Raw genomic sequence first — 23357 nt, forward strand, 5'->3', positions numbered from 1 at the left:
TGGTTAGGCCTACTAATCATGGAAGATATAGTTGAATACCTCCGATAGTTTTATTGAGGCTCTGGGTCTCGATGAAGGGGGTCTATTTCTTAAGCAATGTGGTTTCTATTATGGAAAACTGCTTTGCTCCGGGGAGCCGTAGCATGCGTTGGATTGCAAGACGCCATATTGACTCAACTAATAGGACATCGAGTTAAAGTGCGCTTTAAGGCTGGGGGATCGCACGCTTGATCTCGCTTTACACACAACACAAATGTCAACTAATACGCAACTAGAGAGGTAGAGGTGGTACTTAGTGTAGTAAAATCAAGCAAACGATAGCCTATATATTGTCTGCTGCTTCCGGTAAAAAACATAGGGTAGCCTATAAATATAGCATTTCGGACATATTTTTAACGTCCACTGTAGCATTTTATTTATGAACTCAAGTCAGACATGCTAGTACCTGCAGGGTTGCCTTATTCGTCGAGGTGTTATAAGTTCACTAAAGGAATTTGATATAATGTGCAAAAGCACCAAGGCTATGTACAAATATAAATTAAACCTACATACGAACAGTCCTCTCCTCTGCAATGGTACACATAGGCCAAGTTCACTTCAATTCGTGAGGCCAAAAATTGGCCATACCCAAAAGCCTTTCTCTCACTCTCGCTCTCTCTCTCGCGCACTTTCTCTCTCTCACACACGCACACACGATTTTGACTGATTAGTAATAAGAAAACATGGAAATACGTATTTTTTTTCAAATTCATAAATTATAATTTAATACCAAGAACAAATTTACAGCAGAATGCTTGTTTACAATAAGCTAACACAAACAAACAAGAATTGTGTTCAACTATAAACTTCCACACACACTCACATATATCACTTGCAATTAATAATCATAATAATCATAATCATTAAAAAAAAGTATCTATACGTTATCAATACCCTGCAGTCATATATTTTTATATATTTATATAAAAACGTGGGTCAGTTTAAACTGTTCATAATTACAATCATGTATCATTCTCTGGTCCATATGTGGCATGGAAACAGCCAAAGAGCACTGTTCAATCAACTACACAATATGATCCCTTTTTATCCAACCACAACATGGTGTCTCGTGTGTTGAAGAAAAGCCCCAAAAACAAGGACACATTTTTTTCACACACACTTACACACTCTCTCTCTCACTCACCTATTCTCTCTCTCTCTCTCTCTCTCTCTCTCTCTCTCTCTCTCTCACACACACACACACACACACACACACACACACACACACACACACACACACACACACACACACACACACACACACACACACAAGGCATTTGTCACAGACCAAAGGAGCAGAACGCAGAACACTAAGTCAAAATAGCTTTCCAGACCAGCTCACCCTGTTTAGTCTTAGCCTATTGATGAACATTTTGTTTCTTTTTTAAATACAAGGGCTAGTGTACTGAATGCACAGATTATATCTATACAGTCAAAAACATTTACATGTATATATATCAAAGGTAAAATAGGTTAGCGACCTGTGGCCATGCATTCACAGTCTAAATACATGAAAAAGAAAACATTTTTGTCTTAATATGTATATACATTACAAACATAACTTTCAGTGATACTAGCTAAGTCTGCCACTGAATTGAAGACGTTGTATTACCGAAAAAATAGCAAACACAGTTTTTCTTAATCACATACTTTGTATAAAGGAAAATTCATTGAAATGAATTGACCTATATTTACAACAATACTGCCTCTAATTAACGTTTTTCAAGTGAAATACACAAGCATAAGACTGAAGTTTCAAACCTAATAGTGTTCCCAAAGTTGTATACTGAAACAACGTTTTGATTAGAAATTACTTCGCGCTTTTCAGGCACTTAATGCTTGCAGTGTATAGAGGGTGACATTTCAGGGATGTCATAATAATACTGCTATTAAACACTATTCCAGCTGTACTTAAAGGTATATGACCCTTGACCTTTCCAATTTCAAAACAAGGTATTGTATGGCTAGATGTTTTCATTGATGTTTAGGCCTACATTGCAAGACACAATGTTATATGCATTACCTGCCTAAATTAAAATAATAATTCATTTGCATCTACATTTACAAGCCACAATCACCCTTCAATAGCGAGGCTTCATAATTTTTTTTAACTGTCTTTAAATTGATGCAAAACATTTCGAGCTGGGTGCATGTGGGGATGCACAAAGTTGAAATGGGTTCATAAAGCATAGCCTACATACTGGTAACCGATATCACACACTGTTCAGCAATAGCTGTTTTGCCTTGAATCTTCTATGAAACGTTAAGAGCAGATGTGGTTCGACTGGCTCAACTAAGCAGTGACAAAACAGGGCAACCCTGGAACATAACGTCTATACTCAATTGGAAAGAGCAATGATTTAGCTGGGTCAGAAAGTTGAACCTGAACTCCGAAAAAACACCATTGTCCAGTTTATTGTGTGTCATTTTAAGAGTAAGTGCGTTTGCAGCATTAAGCATGTAGTTATAAGCATTTTCCTATATTGCTGTGGATTTAGTTTTAATTCTTGAAGAACATTTTACATTACTTAACTGTTTCAAAAGAAGTCATGGTTTTAGAAAAGAACACCACTTGTACTACAGAATCACATAGGCCGGTTTGGAACCAGAAAGGAGGAACAAAAGAAAAGTACAAAAAACAGCTAGATACATGGACACAGGACAAGTAATTTGGAAAAAGAAAACGTACTTTTTTATTTTCTCCTAAGTTTTTCCAAATGTTCATTTTAAATGCACTTTATAGTTTCCATTTCCTTTTGAGGATTACCAAAATCCTTTTCCTTATTTTTTTTCGTTTTCTTTTTTCATAAAAATGGATAAGAAGCAAGTTGTTCCGAATGACACTGGGAGCTTTAATCTGCATTTTGAAAGTTCGCTGAATGTCTCAATTTTAAAATTCACAGTCATTTACAACAATGTCTTTCTTTGTGAAAGCAAGCTCTTGTAACAGCCGTTTTCCTTCAACAAAAGAAGCGCTAACCATTGTAGTCTTACCCCCTTTGTTCATTCCTTCTGCTTACTGAATTGACATGTAGGGCCAGTTAAAACTGCTCCCCGAAAGCAACATATCCCTGATGAGGGTTTCAATTGGGGTTTTACCTACCAATCGGACGAAAAACAATTGCTCTATGACCGATGAAGAGACTGTGCGCAGCGAAGGCAAGCGAAGTAACAACTTCCCAAATCGTGTAGGCTGGTTGGGATACTGGCTCCGAACATATTCCTCCAGGGCGCACTGGGACTTCTCTTGCAAACTTTCCACATGGGCCACATCTGAGAGGCCACAAGCATCTGAAAAAAAGTAGCAAATTAACTAAAAATTCATCACATATTTATGACAGAACACTAATAGAAATGCTAATAAAGACCCCTCTCGTTGGCTATACGGTATATTACGTGACAGGTGCGCTTAAAAATGTTTGTACATTTCAAGAAAACATTCCCCTTTTTCGGTGTTAAATTTGGTCACTGAGGTGTGTTAGTAGCCTATAACATAACCTATTTTATGTTGATTAAACAATAACAACCAATCAAACTGCATGTGATTACCATAATCAAACAGCAAGTTATGGCCACTAATATCGCCATCACTAACATATTCAGTAGGCAGGCCTACATTGTTTTATTGTTAAAGAACAAACCCATCTGTTTGCGAACATAGGCTATATTTTGTTGAATTTACATTGAATGTACTACGTTTTCTGGAAAAACTGTCTCATAATCAATAGCCTATATCATGTGATTATTAATGTCACCCTAGCGCGGTGTATAAAGAGCAGAAAGAAACTGGACAGGCACTGAACTTAATTACAAATGCTTACATTTGAATAGGAGTTTGGGTTAACACACACACACACACACACACACACACACACACACACACACACACACACACACACACACACACACACACACACACACACACACACACACACACACACACACACACACACACACACACACAGAGAGGGAAAGAGAGTTGTGACATGGTGACCTCTGTATTGCGTTTTGATTTGTCTCGAAGAAGGGCTAGAAACCGAAGCTATCCCTAACATGGATAGTACTAACCAAGTCACCTTAATAACCAAGAAAAATGGCGGTCAATGATATGTAGCAGTGCAAACTCTAAATATTCATTGAATACATTGAATACATTTACTACACGCAATATAATTAACATATATTGTTTAAACCGCCCAGGCATTTTTGTAGAATAGGCTAGGCCTAAGCCAATAGCCTAGTTTGTAAAATGTTGGCTATATAAAATAAGACAATGTTGTAGGCCTATTGTAAAAACAACTTATCAATTAGAGGAGTCATTGCCTAATTCTGCATAGGTCTGTATTTTCACAGACCTATGTAATGTAATCATATAGCAGGGAAGTCTAGGCCATGACCCAGTTTTGGAAGAAGTCCAAAAAATGCATTGGATCCCTAGATCTCCCTAACAGAACAGAGGGGAATAGAAAATCATTTTCCCACAATAACTGAAATGTCCGTCATGTGATCAGGCTAAATGTGGTAGAACGGCAAATTGTTGTTATTCTATTAATCAAACCGTCAATAAGATAAACTATTCCGTACAATTCCTGGCCCTCCCTGGCGTGAATAGGTTACGTTGTATGCTGTATGCCGTGGTTTAACAAATGGAGCATTAGGCCCGTCTTTCCTTTGCTATACCCCACCCCCTTAGAGCGTGACATCATTAATATCTGTCAATGCATTATAAATACAAACAAGTGAATCCACATAGGCTATACAATATATCCTAAAGGTACGTAAATTATTCTCAAAATGTAATTTTCAATCAAATATCGACAGTTTGTTTGTGATGACATACATGTCTTTGCTGAAATACTAGTTTAGTGACTTTTATGATGTGGGCCAAAGTTATCTTTCAGAGCAGCCTATTTTGTTGACAGCGTGTACTCAGAATGTAAATGTAATCAAGTGTGTGGCTATGCCTGACCAATCAGTAAAGGCAAATGATTGGCCATTTTATGACTAATGCCCAACAGTGCATTGATATAGGCCTACAGGCGGTTAGTTGAAAGCTTATATGTTTTTTTCCTCTATGGGATTTTAAGACAGGCCAGGCATTTGCAAACTTTGCTCAGTTTATATATTTCATTGCATGCCTAGCCTATATTGTTTTCAAACCGGGAAAGTTCAAGCACACGTGACCTAAACACATTCTCATACTGCATAACTGGAAATGTCATATTCTGATGCAATTTGGAGTTTACCTGATGTGAAGAGCACAATTGCCTTTAAGCAGCTGTATTCAGCAGAGTCAACGTGCAAAGCTTTCAGCTTTTCCACTTGTTCTTGGAAGATCCTAATGTGGTCCATAAATGCGACCACTCTGTCCGCAGACATGGGGGAGGCATGTAGGCCAGCCGCGGCCAGAAGTGGAGCCACATGGAGAGGCATGGAGCACTGTGCGGCGTTGAGCACAAATAACTCACTCCAGGTCAACCGCAGAAGAGCCACCTGGTCAGTAATCTGAAGGTCTGGAAAGAAGGGGATATTCCTGGCCCACTCCACGGCGCTGAACAGCATCCTGGCCGCCAGTTCACATATGTTCTCGATGCCCATGATGTTGTTGGGTTGCATGCATTGACTGCCATACCGGGACGTTGGGTAGGGCTCCGCTCTCAGCAGTAGAGAGATATATCCGGATAAGTAGGAATGGCAGTGGAGTGGGTCCCCATTTGTCAAGGCGAACTGGCCATGGTGTGGCTGTGTGGGTGGCATCCGTCCCCGTTGCACCGCTGCAGTAAAAAGAGAAACTGCAGATATTGATGCCTGAATTCTACACATCAAGAGACATGTAACCCTTCTGACAGGACGCTATGACAAATATTGTTACACTATAGCAGTTCGAGGAATACACATACTGAATACGAGTTTAGACATTGCTTTTGCTATTCAACTGCTATGATGAAATCTATGGATCCAACATTATAAACAAAAACAATAAGCCTACATAGGTTACAACAATTATAGCCTAATATGAAGTAGGCTATGCAAACAATGACTTTCAATTACTGTAGAGATCGATACAAGCATATTGCCCGGAAAAGTCATGATGCTCTATGGAACATTTTAGAAGTACAAATCTGTATTTAACATTCTCATTTTGTTGTTGGACTACAACAACATGAGCGAACTGAATAGAAGCACAAAGGCAAGGCAGTTATTGCATGTTGTAACCCTTAACCTACTTAGAAATATATTCGGCTAATTTTATTTTGACTAATATTTTCGACTGATCATTGAATAAAACAATTCTAAAGATACAAATATGCCCTTTTCTATGTACAGCTCCGTTTTTTGGTCGAGATTAACACGACACATTGTGTGGGATCTAAACACGCTGTCTCTTCACTCCACACTCGCCATAATAGCGCTGTAGCCTCTATGTGCTTCTATTCAAATACAGACGCATATCCATTTTGTCTCTTCCAAGGGGACGGGTCAGCTCTAATAATCTACATCCAAACTCGTATGACTATTGTTTCTGACGGCCACATTATTAATAGGGAGCTCAAGAAATATAACTCTTTAATCGAACGCGAAAAGGGAGGTTTGTTAACGGTGTAGAGCACTAAATGCAGGCGGCTCTATTGCGTGCTTCGGCCGCACAGCCTTGGGAAGAAGAGTCGGGGAGAGAATATGGGAGACCGCCACACATACAATTATTAATTAAGATAATAAATTCATCGCACGACATACAGGACAAATACATCAATAAGAAAATAAAAATTCCAATACCTTCCCGTCTCATGCCAACTTTCAGGCATTTTTTGAGGCGGCAGTACTGACACTGATTGCGATGGTGCTGGTCAATGGGACAATTCCTGTTGGCACGACATGTGTAACTGAGGTTCCTTCGTACGCTCCGTTTGAAGAAGCTTTTGCACCCCTCGCAAGTAAACTGGCCATAGTGTTTACCACTAGATTTATCCCCGCAAACCACGCATTCTATGTGCTGTGGCTGCTGTTTCTCCGACTGCGTCGTCTGGTTTGTCGGCGTAGACTGTACAGTGTTGTTCGGGGGTCCTTGGACGGTTGTCTGAGGGGTCGGAGGGGCGACCTGAGAGCCTGACAGATTCAACTGAGGGGTCGGAAGGGATAGTCCTCCTTGAGATTGCGAAGAAAGGGTACCTTGGGTCTCAGCCACATCGTCCTGGGAGCCTCTCCACACTACCATTGCCATATCTATCAGTCAACGTAAGGAAACTTTTTGTCTGCCGTTTTTGGTTTCGCCGTGCTTGTTCTCTCAAAAGAATGCAGCACGCTGTAATCAAAATGAATAGTCAAATAAATAAATGACAAAAGCCTACTGATGTCGATTGTCCGTTGAATCTGGCGAAAATGTCAAATTGTATTGCTGTTATAGACGATGCTAAGCACACGTTTTAAAACTGATGTGATGGCGAGCTGATTCGCAGCATTGCGCTTAGAGGCCAAGTCCAGGGGCGCTTGCAGTCAGCCATTCAGGAGACTCGAAATGGAGAAAAAAAAGAGCAAATGATTGCAATAATGAAATGAGGTAGCCTATTCAAGAAACGAAGCAGTAAGTTGAACGTATAGGCGACGTGACAGCAGCATAAAACACACAATTGATTTAGGCTACACACTAGCAGCAGAGCGCTATCAAGTTCCAGCTCAAGTCATGAAGAAAATCATCAACTGGTAAAAAAAATATTGCTGCTTCTCCCTTTTCTTGTGAGGTGGTGCGAGCAGCAGCGCGCAGCTGAAGCCAATGCTATGAAGTCAACTCTCCGACAAGCAAGTGAAAATAAAACAAAAAGATCACAACTTATAGAACATCCTTCATGCAGGAAAATTAATTTGAAAAAGAGCAGAGAATCAAAGTGATCAAATATGTTAAAAAGGGTGAGGTTAGGAAGTGATTGCGAATTGTAGGAGCTGGGCTAGCAGAATGCTTTCTCTCTGATCAGCTCACTGAGCTCTCTATATAGTGAACTTTGACACGACTGCTGCAACTTAGCACACGTTACCATGGAGATGAGCTGCCATATAAGGAAAGTGACTGTGTTTGACTGGTCAGAGCTCACGGACCTCCCCCTGAACCCCATTGGCTAGTCGGCACTTGTGCTACTTGGTGCCTTGCCAAAGCAAGGATAGGTGTCGAGAAGATGCTTGGTCCTAAAAGGAGACATGTTAAAGGAGAGGACCATGCTCCCAATTCATCGATTTTCATGAAATACACATATAAAGTTCTAAATGTTCAATGATTACATTCTCTGACCACGTACTGTTTCTTGGTATGTGTTTGTAAGTTACTGAGTAGCCTTAAGTGAGTCGGTTGCCTAATAAATGTTTGCCTGAAATGTAATAGTCTGAGAGATGTGAGGATGGTATTTTTGCGTCTGATATATGTCTGATATTGCCTCTGATATAGCCTATGTCTGATATATATCAGACACCAAAATACCACCCTGACCTCTCTCAGGTGTAGCCTATATATTGCGTCTGATAAAGGCTTTTATGAGATGCAGTAGCATATAGTGCTCCTATATGAAATAGCCGAATGCAATAGAAGTAGCCCATCAGAAGTTAAAATGAACCATTATTATAGGTTATGGCTTTGTACAAAATAAATGATTACAATTACGGCATACAATTGAATGTAGGATATGCATCTGTAAGTGAAAATCATTGTTAAACCTTATTGAAAAGTCCTCTCGTTGCAACACATTTGTCTATATGCTGCATAGGCTTTCTAAATCTATCGTGAGCTGTATGAAAGGTGCTATACAAATAAAGTTAGGACTATTATTATTATTGTATTAGGCTGATTCAGGCATATTATCAGACAACTTAGCCTATGTTCAATCACAGTGTTGGGATGGTCAATTTTCTTACAATATAATCTTATTCCCGAACAGGCTACATCACGGTTTCTTTCAGTCAATTTAGTCAAATGCCTATTAGTAGACTATTTCTGACTGACAAGATAGTTGTTGATACTTCTGGTTATGATAATTATGAATTATGTGTAGGCTTCACATTTGCAAGTATATGATAAAATTTCTTTTCATAGAGCTACAGTAAAAGAAACCTAAGCACTAGGGATTTTAATCATGAATATATAAAATATAACATAGGCTATCCTATATGAGAGTTGAGACCTCTCTCGTAATTTAGAAAATCCCGAGCTATGATGAGCTATTGTTTTATTTATTGGTTCATGATTCTAGGCTATAACAACTTTCATGGACTGTAATTGCAAATTGTTAAACTATATCATGATAGTATAGGTCTTAATTAAATGTTTCTGCCCCAAAAAAACAAATTCAAGACACTTTAATTATAGGTATATCCTAATCTACAATTTGTACATAATATCACAAATGCCTGAGTGAATGATGTTTCATTTGAAGACAAAGCATATCTATGAAGTATATAGCCTAAAAGTGGCCCCTATGTGCTCCTAGAAGTTTCTAGTCTGAGCATTTTTAGCTAGTACTTTCAAAATCACCAGGGTCTGTCAAAGTTGGGTCCTGTGAAAAATGTACACAGCTAAATGGAGCATATGCTGTCAATACAGCAGACAGGATCTATTACAGTATCTGAGTGCCCCCTAGCGTATGTATCGTTTCTGCCTCAAATCAACATTCAATTCGGAGGAGCCTTCCGACATGGAAACTGCCTGGGTCTCTCGTCTCTCACAATGACCAAAGTAACGTGCGCCCATTTCTAACTGATTCATGTTTAAGAAAATGTCCTCTTATTGACTTGGACGTCATCGAGGTATGCGTGTTGATGACTGTTTCGCCTCCGTAGGCACAGGGAGTTTTTGTATTTTACTTTTAATCATTGATTGATATAGGCTGATAATTGGTCTTGAGCGTAACACTTTCATTCTAAAGCAAACTGCATGGTCTAAATGATATCACTGTCTGCAGTTTATTGTATTGTTTTATTGTGGATTCTACTTGACCACTCCATTGGTGAGTATGAACATTTTGGCATATTTGTTTCATTAATGAAATGTTTGAATGTGAAAACGTGCTTGGCATTAGGCAATTGTCTCGGTCGTAAATAGAACGACTATCAAAATGGATACATCAAAAAGCTGTTTAGTCATAAAACACATTTCTAGCATAAAACATCACAAAAACCTCATGAACCTTACCAGGCGCAGGCATAAAGATACTATAACGCATAACATGCTAATTATTGTCTAATTAAATGTTAATGGAAATACATATTGAGCAGAAACACAATTTGTATACGCCTAAAGGCACCTATATGTATTAAAAAATATATATTGTGAGATTATTGTAGACAATAATGTATAGGCTATTCTCACAAACGTACCAAATGCATAGGTCGATTCGTCCGCAGCGTGATGCATCTTCTGTCTTATCAGAATATACTAGTCTTCTCTTTCTTTTCGATATAATGTCGAGAATAGACGGGAAGGTGTACTTTCCACCAGATGGAATGAATCACAAAAATACTTGAGTTTATTTGAAGAACAATAAGCAAAAAACGTAAGACTGACAAAGGATTAATCACAGTCACAACATTTTATAACTTATGTGCTGAACTTATACCTTGTAATGTAAATTGCCTTGTCTTCATAACTTAAGTAGCGGTTGTTATGGCTGTCTTTAAAAATGACAAAAGTCAAACGGCAAGAAAATGCTCCTGTGCGTCTTTCCTTTCTGTCCTACTGTAGGCTAGGCTATGGGTTAAAACGCGCCTGTATGCCGCTGCTTTTAGTGGGCTGGATGGGAGGGGTGAATTCAGACTACACATAGTCAGACACCTGTCTGTTTGTATTGAAACTAGGGATGCTTTTATACATTATCACTTCATTTATGTTAGAATCATGAACGTAAATTAATTTGACAACAATATATTATGAATCGATGAGCTGACAAAAGCGGATAACCAAAACGTGTAAAATGTTATATAGCAAAATGGCAATTAAACACATTTGTTGAAAGCTAAACTAATTCATTAAATGAAACAGAAATTAATATCAGTTTTAGATGGCAGATACGGTGACACGAAAACTATTATTAATATTATTATTATTAGGCTGTAATTATTATTACAGCAATGATACTGGTAACAATTGCAATTATTGGTATGCCAATTATTGCTGTTTTAATATTATGACTATTATTATTTTTGTTGCGGTTGACAAAACACTAACTGTTGTTATTGGACAGGGGAAGGAGAGGATTGCTTTCAAATAGGCGCATTTCAATTGACAGATAGTTTCTCTGATAGTAGGATCTCATCCTCATATGTCTACAAATGTACTTCCATTAACACACAGAGAGAAAGACAGGGAGGGAGGGGGAGAAAAGGGGGAAAGAGTGTGATGTGACATGACCTCTACAGAGAGAGAGAGAGAGAGAGAGAGAGAGAGAGAGAGAAAGAGAGAGAGACTAGATGGTTGTAGATATGCAGTTTTTGTTCCTAAAACTGTGAAGTTTACGTTTTCATATGGCTTTAATTGCCCTTCACGCATTCATATATAAACCCGTTACTTTTGTAGATCAGCCGGGTTAGGCCTATAGAGTCATGTCTGGACAACGAAAGTTGTAAAGAAATACAACTAGTGGGCCAACATTCTATGTGATATTTTGTGAGTTGAAAAGTAGGCTACTAAAATCTTTGTCCTATACTTATTCACATTCTCTGGATATATGTAGGCCCTATGTCTATGAAGAATCAATGATAGAGTTACAAAAGGCATTTTCTTTCTCTGTGCTGGTGCACTTCTTGGGGAAAATGCTCTCCTCAAGACAGAATCTCAAGCATAGGGGCACGGGAAGCCACTATACGCAATAGCGCACCTACATCGATTAGGACGAGACTCGAGGATGACGCTGACTCGCCACACTAAATAGTTACTGATCACACACAAATTGCAGGATCTTTAACGATTTGTCATGCTCATAGCACGGAAAATCGGTAAATCACTTTATTATTGTTTGTAAAACAATGCGCGCACAGATGAGCGCAGTTCGATAGAGAGTGAATGGCCGAGTCAGTGGTTGAGATTCATGGTCATCCTTTGAAAAAGCTTTCACTCGTGTTACAGGTTAAACTAACAAATGAAAAACAGTACACCTTTTGTTCAACTAAAATCACGTGTAGTCAATGAATTGACGGACATTTTGAAAAATGTGTTGCCTACAGCCCTACTTGTTTACGGAGCTGCACTCAAACACAAAAGTATATGCATTACCTCCTAACTTAACTATATTTTATAGAAAAGGGGAATCTATTCTGAATAATAATGTAGGCTTTAAGGAGTCGGCAATACTGGAATAGTGGGATCAGGCGGGGGCAGGTTAGTCTCCGTGCATTGGGGAGAGGCAGCAAGACAAGGATGAAAGTTCACTTTAATCTTATCTTTGCCTTCAGCAAGTCCTTCAGAGGGATACTGACCTGAAGGTCTCTGAGATCCCAGCCTGATTAACCCCTCCAGACCCAACTGGGTGCAAAGGTTAACCCGGCTAATCAAGTTGAAGAGGCTGATTGAATTAGATGACAAGGAGTCAAGGGGGAAACAACTGTCCTCCCCCCAAAAAGTCAGAGGCCAACCACTGGCAACACTTTAGTCTGTGTGAATCTCACTCTATAACCTATAGGCCTATCAGCAATCCAAAAATGGGAATAAACAAATGTCTAGTTGAATCTCCACAACAATTATCCTAGTGTTGAAGTATTTACTTTGAAGTTATTAATTAAAATCTATGCATAGTCATAGCTCTGTATTACAGAAACAAGCCATATTTTTTGTAGATAGTGGAGTTATGTTCTCTTCACCTAATTTCAGAGCATACTAGCTCCTTGTGTCATTTTTTCAGTTATGAAACAAATTCATATTTACAATGTATTACCTACACCATCCCAATTGTACACCGCCCTATGGGACACACAATCACAGCCAGTTGTGATACAGCCTGGATTTGAACCAGAGTATCTGTTGTGATGCCTCTAGCACTGAAATGCAGTGCCTTTAGACCACTGCACCACTCGGGAGCCCTGTGTTCTGATGTAATTTGTCCTGGGATATAACTTGTATTTTTCCCTCGGCCCTCATTTCCTTCCAACAGAATTGACATTGATTCAATGGCTCTCTTCAGTGAAGCAGTTTGACAGGTGGACAGACAGCCCTCACAAATGAGCTCTAATAATCTGTGACAGGAGAGGAGCTCTAGTGGCCCTGCCCTTTATTGGTCTTTCTTCTTGAGTGGCATGTCAACTGTCCTTAAAAACAAACATGTACATTTCTCAACTTTCTCTTAAAAACATAGTCATGCAGTGTCACATATGATTCTAATTCCACTATGATAAAGTTTATAATGGACCATTCAAGTGGGGACGGTATGGTCAAATTCATGCTTCTCAGACTCATTTTCAGACTATTAACTCTGTAGATAAATTAGTACATGAAAACATGAAGTCCTGACGCTTTTGCTATACGCAGAGTGCGAGAGCACATTGTTCTGTGAAGAACGGCTCTGCCTCCGTCTCCATAATTCCCAAAGCAGCAGAGTTGTCTTAATGCTGAAGGTAATGTTGTTGAACAAATTACAACATATTTGGGCATCAAGCCAGACTTCTTTGCGGATAAAAACATGATTTTATTTAATTTGGTTGTAACTGTATTATAGGCTTTTGAATAGTTACATAGATTAGAGGAATTACTTTCAGGGATTCTTAGTGTGACTTTTACATATATACTGTAGAACTTGATGCTACTGTATTACTTAGACAATAGGTAAACTTAGTCAATAGGATCAAACTATTATAATCTATACAAATAAGGTTGTAGTGTCTCATAATGCTATGTGACTTGAATTATAAATTGAAATGTTTCACTTATTTATTATGCATACTTGAGATACACAATCTACTTGCAGTGTCATTATATTTGTCCGGGTATCTACCATTTGTAAAAAAAAAAATTCTAAGCATGATTACACATTATTATTTTGATTACATTGATTATGAACATGAGCACTTTGTTAAGGCATCTTGTGTGTATAGCAATGCCATATCTACACCAACATCTTAAACATGACTGATCTCATGAATTCAGCATTAAAGCAGTGATTACTGCACTTCATAAATAGTTTGTTCTTGAGTATTCATTGTTTAATAGTCAGCAGATTATTTGTTCAGCTTTCATAAAACAAATCAGATTAAAGTAGAATCTTCTGTTGCTTTTAGGTGAAAGAGGAGATTGTGGGTAAAACACATGCCTAAATGGCAAAGAACTGGGCAAAATGCAAAGTAAATAACATAGCAGGCTACATGGGCCCCTGAAAGACCGCATTCGTTGACGTTGTAAGAAATCAGAACACGTAGTGGCTTAACATTACATTTGAGGAATGGTTAAATCTCATTTGGGGTAAGGGAGTGTAATTGAAAATAAAAATACAGTTGCAGTATATATTATAATGAGTGGGCAAAATGTCAACCACTTGGTGTGTTAACCATCAGCAGCACACACACATAGTTTCCTCTTCGTATGTGATGTTTTGTAAAACACATTCTTATTCAATGAACAAGTACTGTATATCACCAATGATTGACTCTGAAGTAATAAATTATAATGTTTAAAGAACTGCTCAATAAGCTGTGTGTGTAGAGTACAGTATATGTGTATGGGTGGAGGTGGGGGTGGGGGGCGTTCTGGGTGTTTATGGAATTCATTCAGCAGTGTCGACTACTCTCTTTGCTCTCTGTGTCTGTTTGGCCTGCGGGCCAATCTAAGAAGGCAGCAGTTTCAAGATAGCTCACAGAGTTCGATTTGCCAATGATGGATTACCGTGTCAATTTAAACAGCAATGGATTCATTTGTTTCAATGATCCCTCTTTAGGCGGATTGCCAGGGTGCTTTCTCTCCCATCCACTACATTTCCTATAAATGTTGGGTATAGTTGAAATCATGATGATTATGATGTATATAGCCAGGAAAAGAGTTAACCTGTTCAAGTGTTGTTATGGTCTTTGGAAGCCAACAACCAGCTATGCTCTTTGTCCATGCTACGACCATGCTGCTATTACTGTGTAATAATAATATATGAATTTTCTTTCTCTGACCAAATGAAAATTTCTTTTTCTCCCCCCCACACCCCTGGTGACTGGTGATCTCCAGTTGACAGATCTGCTCCTGGCTTTCCTGAGTGTCAGACTGCTGAGACATGGTAGGGATGTGGCCACCTATTGAAATGTGATGGTGGAGATTAAAAGGATTTGTCGGGAAAAGTGTGCTTTGGTGTACATTCACTTTATGCCAAAAGGGATTGATTACAGTCATTGTTTTATTTGAAGGCCCAATGTGGCCTTGGACTAAACTAAACTAAATTCTGAAAATCATGTTAATTGATGAACGTCACAGAATGATTCCACATGACCTGGTGTAAATAACGTTCACTTGATGACCTTTTGCAAAACTATATCACAGATAATAGATTATGATGTAAAGATTTGTAAAAGCATTAGAAATTGCTTTATTGCAGAACTTATGTTGTCATGTTTTAACAGAATGTATAGATTTACACCAATACTAATGAATAATACTATCTTTAAATTGCAGATCACAAATGTAAGACATGAATAAAATCTACAAAGCAACTTACTTCAGCTGTATTTGTCTCGTAATGTTGAATTGATACACAATTATTCCCATTCTCATGTCTGTCGTGAAGGCCAGATGGAATTGGCGACATTAACAAACAATGAAAAATGGCTTCTTTTGTCATGACTTGCACAATTTATGTTTATCTTTAACATGAAACAATAGTGTAAAATTATTTAAAAAATGGTTTGTACAAGCTTTCAATATCTATTTATTACACAGCTGAAACTGACATTTTTATAGCATACATTGCAAGGTTCTATTTGGAGGCAAATGTGAGCACACACAAAGAATACAATGTTTTCCAAGCATTACCCCTCTCTCACTGCCTTCACCGTCTGAGTCTGGACTTAATCATGGGCCATTGGACTAAACTCAAGTTATTAGGAAATATAAATATTTTCTGAAGTAATCAAAGAGTGAGGGAAGGAGAGAGATTGATTTGCCTTGTGGATTGTACTCTAATTGGAAGCAGGTTGTTTTCTATTGAGGACCGCTTGGAGACATGGACTGAGGTTTGCTTCGTCCTGTCCCTGGACAGTCTTTCAGCAGGTTGTAATTGTATATACCTGTCTGCCTTTTACATTTTTCCTACCAAAAGTCCACTCTAGTGAGTTTTACCTTTTTTTCAATTTTCGCCTAAAATTACATACCCAAATCTAACTGCCTGTAGCTCAGGCCTTGAAGCATGAATATGCATTTTATTGGTACCATTTGAAAGGAAACTCTTTGAAGTTTGTGGAAATGTGAATGGAATGTAGGAGAATATAACACATTAGATCTGGTAAAATATAATACAAATAAAAAACCACATTTTCAAACCATATTTATTTTGGTACCATAATATTTTAAATGCAAGAGAAAGGTCATAATGTATTATTCCAGCACAGTTGCAATTTAGATATTGGCCACTAGATGTCAGCAGTGTATTATGCAAAGTTTTGGACTGATCCAAAGAACCATTACATTTCTGTTCAAAATTGTGTGTCAGGACTGCCCAAATGTGCCTAATTTGTTTATTAATAACTTTTCATGTTCAAAACTGTGCACTCTCCTCAAACAATATCATGGTATTATTTCACTGTAATAGCTACTGTAAATTTGACAGTGCAGTTAGATTAACAAGAATTTAAGATTTCTGCCAATGTCAGATATGTCTATGTCCTGGGAAATGTTCTTGTTTACTTACAACCTCATTCTAATCGCATTAGCCTATGTTAGCTCAACCGTCCCGCAGGGTCTAAGTTTTAAACTGTAGACTTCTTTTCAGAATCTGAAAATATTAATACAATACATTATTGTATCAATGGGCTTTTGAGGTAACTGGTATTGCATGTAAATAAACCTAACATTTCAGTCATGACACTATAAAATGCTCCCTTTCACCCTTTGACACTTTCCTTACAGAAGAAGACCATCCTGCTGACTCAGGATCCACCTCAACACAGAGGTCCCCCTTTGGCCTTCAGCTCATCAATTCAATTAATATGTTCATTTCAATAAAGCCAAAATGGAAAATTATCAATTTAAAAGTAAGGCACTTTCCATTGAAACAAGGGAAACCCCACATTTGTGTGGTTGAGCCATGAATCATCATATGGCATGTGTGACGATTGCATTTAGAGAGTGATCAGAGACAGTACCAAAGACTGGAAACATCCTATACTCGGCACTAGATTTAATGAGTGCTGAGTTGTAGTATTTACAACAGTGCCAAAAAGGCTCAGCTATGTTCAGGAAGCATGTGAAGTGTCTGCAATAAAAAAAACATTGTCAAACAAGATTTGGGAACAATTACATAGACAGATAGTGTAATGTTTATATGATCCCTCCAAACCAGAGCAGCTGCAGTAACCAGACCAGCAACATAACCATGCCCCATGTGACTACGTCTTTCATCTAGTTGAGAGGCCAGTAGTTTGTTCATTTTACATCAGTTCTCACAATTTATCATGCCTACACTGTGAAACATTTCAACAATTGTACTTACATTGTGGCCAAACGTCTTGAACTTCAGATGAACAATATGACATTGCTTGTTGTTAACTAGAAATCACTAGCTACCATGCAAGCAGCTTTGGCTATTATGTGTCATTGCTATTTTAGAAGTATTGCAAGTAACTAAAGGTATGTAAAGGTAAAGCTACAAAATAACAATATTTTAAACTGTCTAGCCACCCTTGAAACTCCCACACATCTTGTTCGAAATGGCAGCTCTATCAAGATAATCATCTGAATGAATCTGTTACACCACGACCTATCAGGCTTGTAATTATTCATTGAGACCCTTCAGGCTAAACCAAAGTAGTGAATGACCAGGAAGTCACCTTATTGTCTATACAACTCATCATATCAGGTCATATACTGGCTAATGCTTCAGGTCATATGCTTTTCTTGTTGTAACATTTGTTAACGTTAGCACCGCTGAGCACATGAGTAGCAGCAGATTGCATAGCTTTTGTCCAAACCATTTCCTTATTGTGCAAGAAATAATCCTTTATTCAATTTATGTCTGAGGAGGCTTTTTAAAACATATTTTCACAAGATCGGTAGACTGTTCAAGAGTGTTAACTAATACGACCACTTGGCCCTCTATGGTCTAGATTTTCCTTCACGGATGAAACATTAGCAGAGCTCACTGCTGAGAAGGGTGTGGCTGTGGCTATATCCCTGGGAGAAGGGTACAGCTCCTGACAGAAAGGTAATGCTGTTGATACCCTAATGTCTAGGTCTCAGCACTACCAGACCATGGACCCCTTGCTCCCCATTTATCCCTCTGTCAATTTGCAGATCATGTAAAATCAAACTGAAATTGCTGTGAGAAATGTATCAATATATTTAATCCCTGACTGAAATGACAAGTCAGGTTGGTTTCTCTAATGAAATCTTACTCTACATAATGAACACAGTGGAAGTCAGCATTCTCACCATAGGTAAAGATCCCAATGACCTTATTATACATTTTGACTTTGTCAGCTTCCTTTTTTAATGAACTTAGTGTCAATGACTAATGTAAACTAAGGGCATGAATAGGAATATCAACAGTACACAAATAGGATTCATTACAGGATTTGGGTCACACTGCTCATAGACTTAGGGCTCTATTCAATCCGCATCGCAGAAGTTCAGCTTTACAGCGTGAATTAAATTTAAAGGCAATGTTCCCGCCTCAGCGGAGACTGCTTTCACAGTAAACACTGCATCAATCAGAAATTACCTTTACATTTCTATTGCGGAATCTGTAGTGCTTCAGCCTTACATATTCAATAGAGCCCTTAGGCTGTTACTTGTTCAAAATGTACAAATCAGGTCACGCTTGAAAAATGTCTTTCAACAAAGAGAAATGCTGAACTTTGTCAAGCACCATGTGTAGGCTACAATACCCATTCTGACATAGCAGTTGTATTCTGCAATTGCATAAATTATGTTGACCTGTAGATGAACAAAGACATTAAAAAACTTTGTACAGATTTCCTGTGCAATGAGTCACCTTCTCTCATGTAATTGTTTCCATATTAGACCCCACTCACCCCTTCTTGCAAGCACATCCCTTCCAAAGGAATACTTGTGTTGTGATTTGTTTACAATCACTCTATCCAATTCCACCTGCTGACAAGAGGTACCTCAGGGTACAGTGTTGTTACCCTTACTATTTGTTTACCCACAGCAGAACTCAGACACATTCTGGATATGAACAAATAGGTGTTTTCCATATATACAGCTATAGTTACAGAGTGATCGCTAGAAATAGACAGGAATTTCAGATTCTGAAAAGGTCCCGAGAACAATTATATATGCCTTCCTCTGTGCTCACCAAAAAAAATGAAAAACGACTGCCCAGCACTAGGAATGCACTCTTGATGCTCAGAGCTGGAGCTCAATTGCAGGTCACACAGATAACCACAAAATACAGATGGCGATTTCCAGAAGTTTAAAAAAAGTTCAGAGAACATTGATATATGCCGCCTTCTGCGCTCACCCATGATATTAAAAATGATTGCCCAGCATTACCTGTACATAGCCCACCTATAATTTAGCCCAAACAACTACCTCTTTCCCTAATGTATTTAATTTATTTATTTTGCTCCTTTGCACCCCATTATTTTTATTTCTACTTTGCACATTCTTCCACTGCAAATCTACCATTCCAGTGTTTTACTTGTTATTTTGTGTTTACTTTGCAACCATGGCCTTTTTTTTGCCTTTACCTCCCTTCTCACCTCATTTGCTCACATCGTATATAGACTTGTTTACACTGTATTATTGACTGTATGTTTGTTTTACTCCATGTGTAACTGTGTCGTTGTTTGTGTCAAACTGCTTTGCTTTATCTTGGCCAGGTCGCGATTGTAAATGAGAACTTGTTCTCAACTTGCCTACCTGGTTAAATAAAGGTGAAATAATAAAAAATAAAAAAATTAGATGCAAATTTGTGATGCTCGGAGTAGAAGCCGGCTTCTTAAACCACTGCGCTACGCAATTCACAAAGCTCAGCAAGCCACGGCAATACTGAGAATACGGATTATACCTGATGGTAATAGCGCATCATTTTACATTATTTGGTTTTAAGCCTTCCCCAAACCATAGCCCAGACCTTAACCACTCGGTATTAATATCTAAACTTCACCCTTTGAGTTGTTTCTGTTTCGATCCTGTAACGCGCAAAAATAGATGTTCATACATATTACGTTGAATTTAAAAGGGAAACTAGGAGATCTTGTTAAGAGTTAGGTCTGTATCTGGAGATGATAATCTTATTTGTGGTCTCACTGAGTCATTCCTCTTTGTTGTAATGGCTAAGGTGTTGGATTGACAATCTCAGAGACCCAGGTTCAAGTCCCAGTAGGGCTCCCACTGAATTAGCTATATTGTTGTCAGAAGTGGGTTGGCACTGCTGGGAGAGCCATTGGTACAAGAGCAAGAAACTTGTGCAAATTAAGCAGAGGAAAGCACTTTCTGAAGGAAAGGCGTAGTGTAACAACCTTAGTACAACACCTACCGACTTTGTTAATTGTTGTTTGACAATATTTTCCACATAATTGTAGAAACCACTCAGCACCTAGGAACAGGACAGCTCTTATAATAAAACTGTTATGTTTTGTTTGTGAGTCCTGTAACAAAAAAATATTCCAGGCCTCAGCATTACTTACACAAGGCTGTTAAAAAGGTCTTTGTCACTTTGGCACACTGCACCTACACAGTATTTGCCAGCAGCACCACCATCATCATAGAATCTTCTTTCTTTCTTTCTTTCTTTCTTTCTTTCTTTCTTTCTTTCTTTCTTTCTTTCTTTCTTTCTTTCTTTCTTTCTTTCTTTCTTTCTTTCTTTCTTTCTTTCCTTCCTTCTTTCTTTCCTTCCTTCTTTCTTTCCTTCTTTCCTTCTTTCCTTCTTTCCTTCTTTCTTTCTTTCTTTCTTTCTTTCTTTCTTTCTTTCTTTCTTTCTTTCTTTCTTTCTTTCTTTCTTTCTTTCTTTCTTTCTTTCTTTCTTTCTTTCTTTCTTTCTGTTTCTTCAAGTTTGCATTGTGCATTGACTGTGCTGGTCATGAGCTTGTGTCAGCCAATGCAGGACAAAGCCCCCATAAACTATAACACCACTTCCTGCACAGCTCAAGGTGAAATAGTAGCATAAACTATCAGACACTTCATTATAATATCGGTTTACATATCCAGGACACTAAAAAGTAGGGGCCATTTCATCAAGCTAATTGCCTGTTTGTAAGAGGGAGCAAACTTTTCCACCATCACTCTATTATGGAGCCTGTTTCTTAATCACAAATAGAGCCTTTGTATCCCAGAGGGACTTGCATTCTAATGTATAATTGAACCAAAGACCAAAGCTATCAATCTTTCACAGACACTTTAGTTATTTTTCTCCTCCTTGCTGTAATTGTGGTGACATGCAGTAACAACAAACACTGTGAAAAGGCTGCTTCCACAGATCTGTGGAAAGGATGGTATTCCTTGTTTATTATGTACAGTGCTTGCATTGTAGAGTGGAACCAGATACCCTATCAATAATAAAGATCAAGGTGTCCAGACCTCTGTATGACCAACTTTAAACTTTAAAAGGACAGGAACTTTGGCCTTTGGAATAAAAGAGCAGCAATCACTCATCTAAGGATCTCTAAGGGAGAGATAATGTTCTCTTTTGCCTGGTCAAAATTAAGTAATGGTGCTGTAATATATGCGGTACCGCAAAATATATATATATATATATGTGATCGGGATTTTGGAGAAGCTTTACTATTATGGTGTGCAGACCAGTGTCTGATGACATGAAAATGGCTGAGTTGACAACATAGACCAACAAGACCTGTAACTGCCCCCAGGGATTATTAAAGTCTCCATCAGGGTGCAGGAGGGCCATGGTCACATTCCTCACTGCAGTGTCACCGCCCCTGCACAACGCCTATGGTCCCCTTGATGCCTTTAATGATGAGTCTTGCCGTTAATGAGTTAATGCAAAAACTCTCAATGTCATCAGTAAAGATAAGAGAGAAGAAAGCAGAGCATTGTACACATAATGACAGGCTCCCCGCCTGCCTCTGAGATGTCACGGGTCAGCCATGTTAAGAATGTGTGTGCCCAATCATCTAGTGATCTTTATCTAGCTAGCCTGCAGCTAAGCAAGACATGGGCCCAATCAGGGGTGCTGATGAATGAACAATGAGGCCCTTGAATTGTTCTGCCTGCCACATGACTGCTTCTATACTAACACATGATGACATTAACAATCAATATACCGATTACTGAACTTATGGATGATCTCTTCAAGCCATCGTTTGTGCTACAAGTGTTTTGTACTCATGTACATAATGCAGATATGCTCTATTTGACCTGATCCACATGATCCTTCCAGGATCCAAACAACGAGTAACCAAATTCTGTTTTATTTCATGGTGGGCCACAGATATTGCTATACAGACTTCTGTTTGAAAATCATCTGAAAAAGCATAAGGCCATTGCAGAGCTCACTCTGTAGTTTATATTTCCCCTCTGGCCCTAACAGTTGTTTGTTTTTGTTTTGGAGGAGCGAGGGAGCCTCTTTTTGGAGGACCGAGGGAGTCTCTTTTTGGAGGACCGAGGGAGCCTCTTTTTGGAGGACCGAGGGAGTATCTTTTTGGAGGACCGAGGGAGCCTCTTTTTGGAGGACCGAGGGAGTATCTTTTTGGAGGACCGAGGGAGTATCTTTTTGGAGGACCGAGGGAGTATCTTTTTGGAGGACCGAGGGAGTATCTTTGCAGGTGCAAATTCAAAGAAGTGCAACATGTGAAAAGATTGGCATATTATCGAGCAACGTTTATGTTCGGGTTTTGTATCAGTAGTGATTGTGTTTGTTGCGCAACCACAGGGGAAACTACAGAGTTCTCCTTAGATGGGTCCTGATGAATGATGGTGTACAAAATGACAAATTAGGATCTTAGATGGCTTTTTGTGGCGTAATGAGATGGAATTTAAAGGTTAAGGGGATGAATTTCAGCTGTCACAAACATCATAAAACCTGACAAATTGTATTATAACAGTCAGTGAAATCCACACTGCACTGCCGTTTTCTTCTCTTCAAGCACTCGCTGACATAGACTGTCTCAGATTCAGGTCTCCAACTCCAGCCAGGCTCAGACAAAGGGCCCCTGCCAGTCCAGTGGCATTTGTCTCGTTCAAC

At 38.6% G+C, this 23357-nt stretch overlaps 1 protein-coding gene and 1 long non-coding RNA gene across 4 annotated transcripts in view; one reads left to right on the plus strand and one right to left on the minus strand.

The window, feature by feature from the left end:
• Window positions 1-1119: 1119 nt before the first annotated feature.
• On the minus strand, window positions 1120-8027 carry LOC118396703 (COUP transcription factor 2-like). 2 transcript variants are annotated; one of them, XM_035791060.2, is made up of 3 exons: window positions 6817-8027; window positions 5286-5831; window positions 1120-3330 (listed from the first exon to the last, which is right to left on the minus strand). In XM_035791060.2, the coding sequence occupies exons 1-3, from the start codon at window positions 7259-7261 to the stop codon at window positions 3056-3058; spliced, it is 1266 nt and encodes a 421-aa protein (XP_035646953.1). In that variant the 5' UTR covers window positions 7262-8027; the 3' UTR covers window positions 1120-3055. The 2 variants fall into 2 exon arrangements, with proteins under 2 accessions (XP_035646953.1, XP_035646954.1); XM_035791061.2 differs by having other exon boundaries at window positions 5286-5813; window positions 6817-8025.
• Window positions 8028-9530: 1503 nt separating this feature from the next.
• Window positions 9531-23357, plus strand: part of LOC118396704 (uncharacterized) — a 66357-nt gene continuing 52530 nt past the window's right edge. The window contains exons 1-3 of one of the 2 annotated variants that reach the window (XR_004828251.2): window positions 9531-10025; window positions 15212-15260; window positions 17102-19165. This is a non-coding gene — a long non-coding RNA (uncharacterized LOC118396704). Of the gene's footprint in view, window positions 10026-15211; window positions 15261-17101; window positions 20035-23357 lie in introns of those variants that run through there. The other variant, XR_008066425.1, reaches the window with a different exon arrangement.

Source organism: Oncorhynchus keta, chromosome 17 (genome assembly GCF_023373465.1).
Source record: "Oncorhynchus keta strain PuntledgeMale-10-30-2019 chromosome 17, Oket_V2, whole genome shotgun sequence".
Classification (NCBI taxonomy): domain Eukaryota; kingdom Metazoa; phylum Chordata; class Actinopteri; order Salmoniformes; family Salmonidae; genus Oncorhynchus; species Oncorhynchus keta.

Excerpts from the sequence above, each read along its gene's own strand:
- LOC118396703 (XM_035791060.2), bottom strand. The coding sequence starts at position 7,261 with ATGGCAATGGTAGTGTGGAGAGGCTCCCAGGACGATGTGGCTGAGACC. Across the intron at positions 5,832-6,816 it reads AGTTGGCATGAGACGGGAAG|TTTCTCTTTTTACTGCAGCG; the intron begins GTATTGGAATTT and ends CAATATCTGCAG. Across the intron at positions 3,331-5,285 it reads AATTGTGCTCTTCACATCAG|ATGCTTGTGGCCTCTCAGAT; the intron begins GTAAACTCCAAA and ends ACTTTTTTTCAG.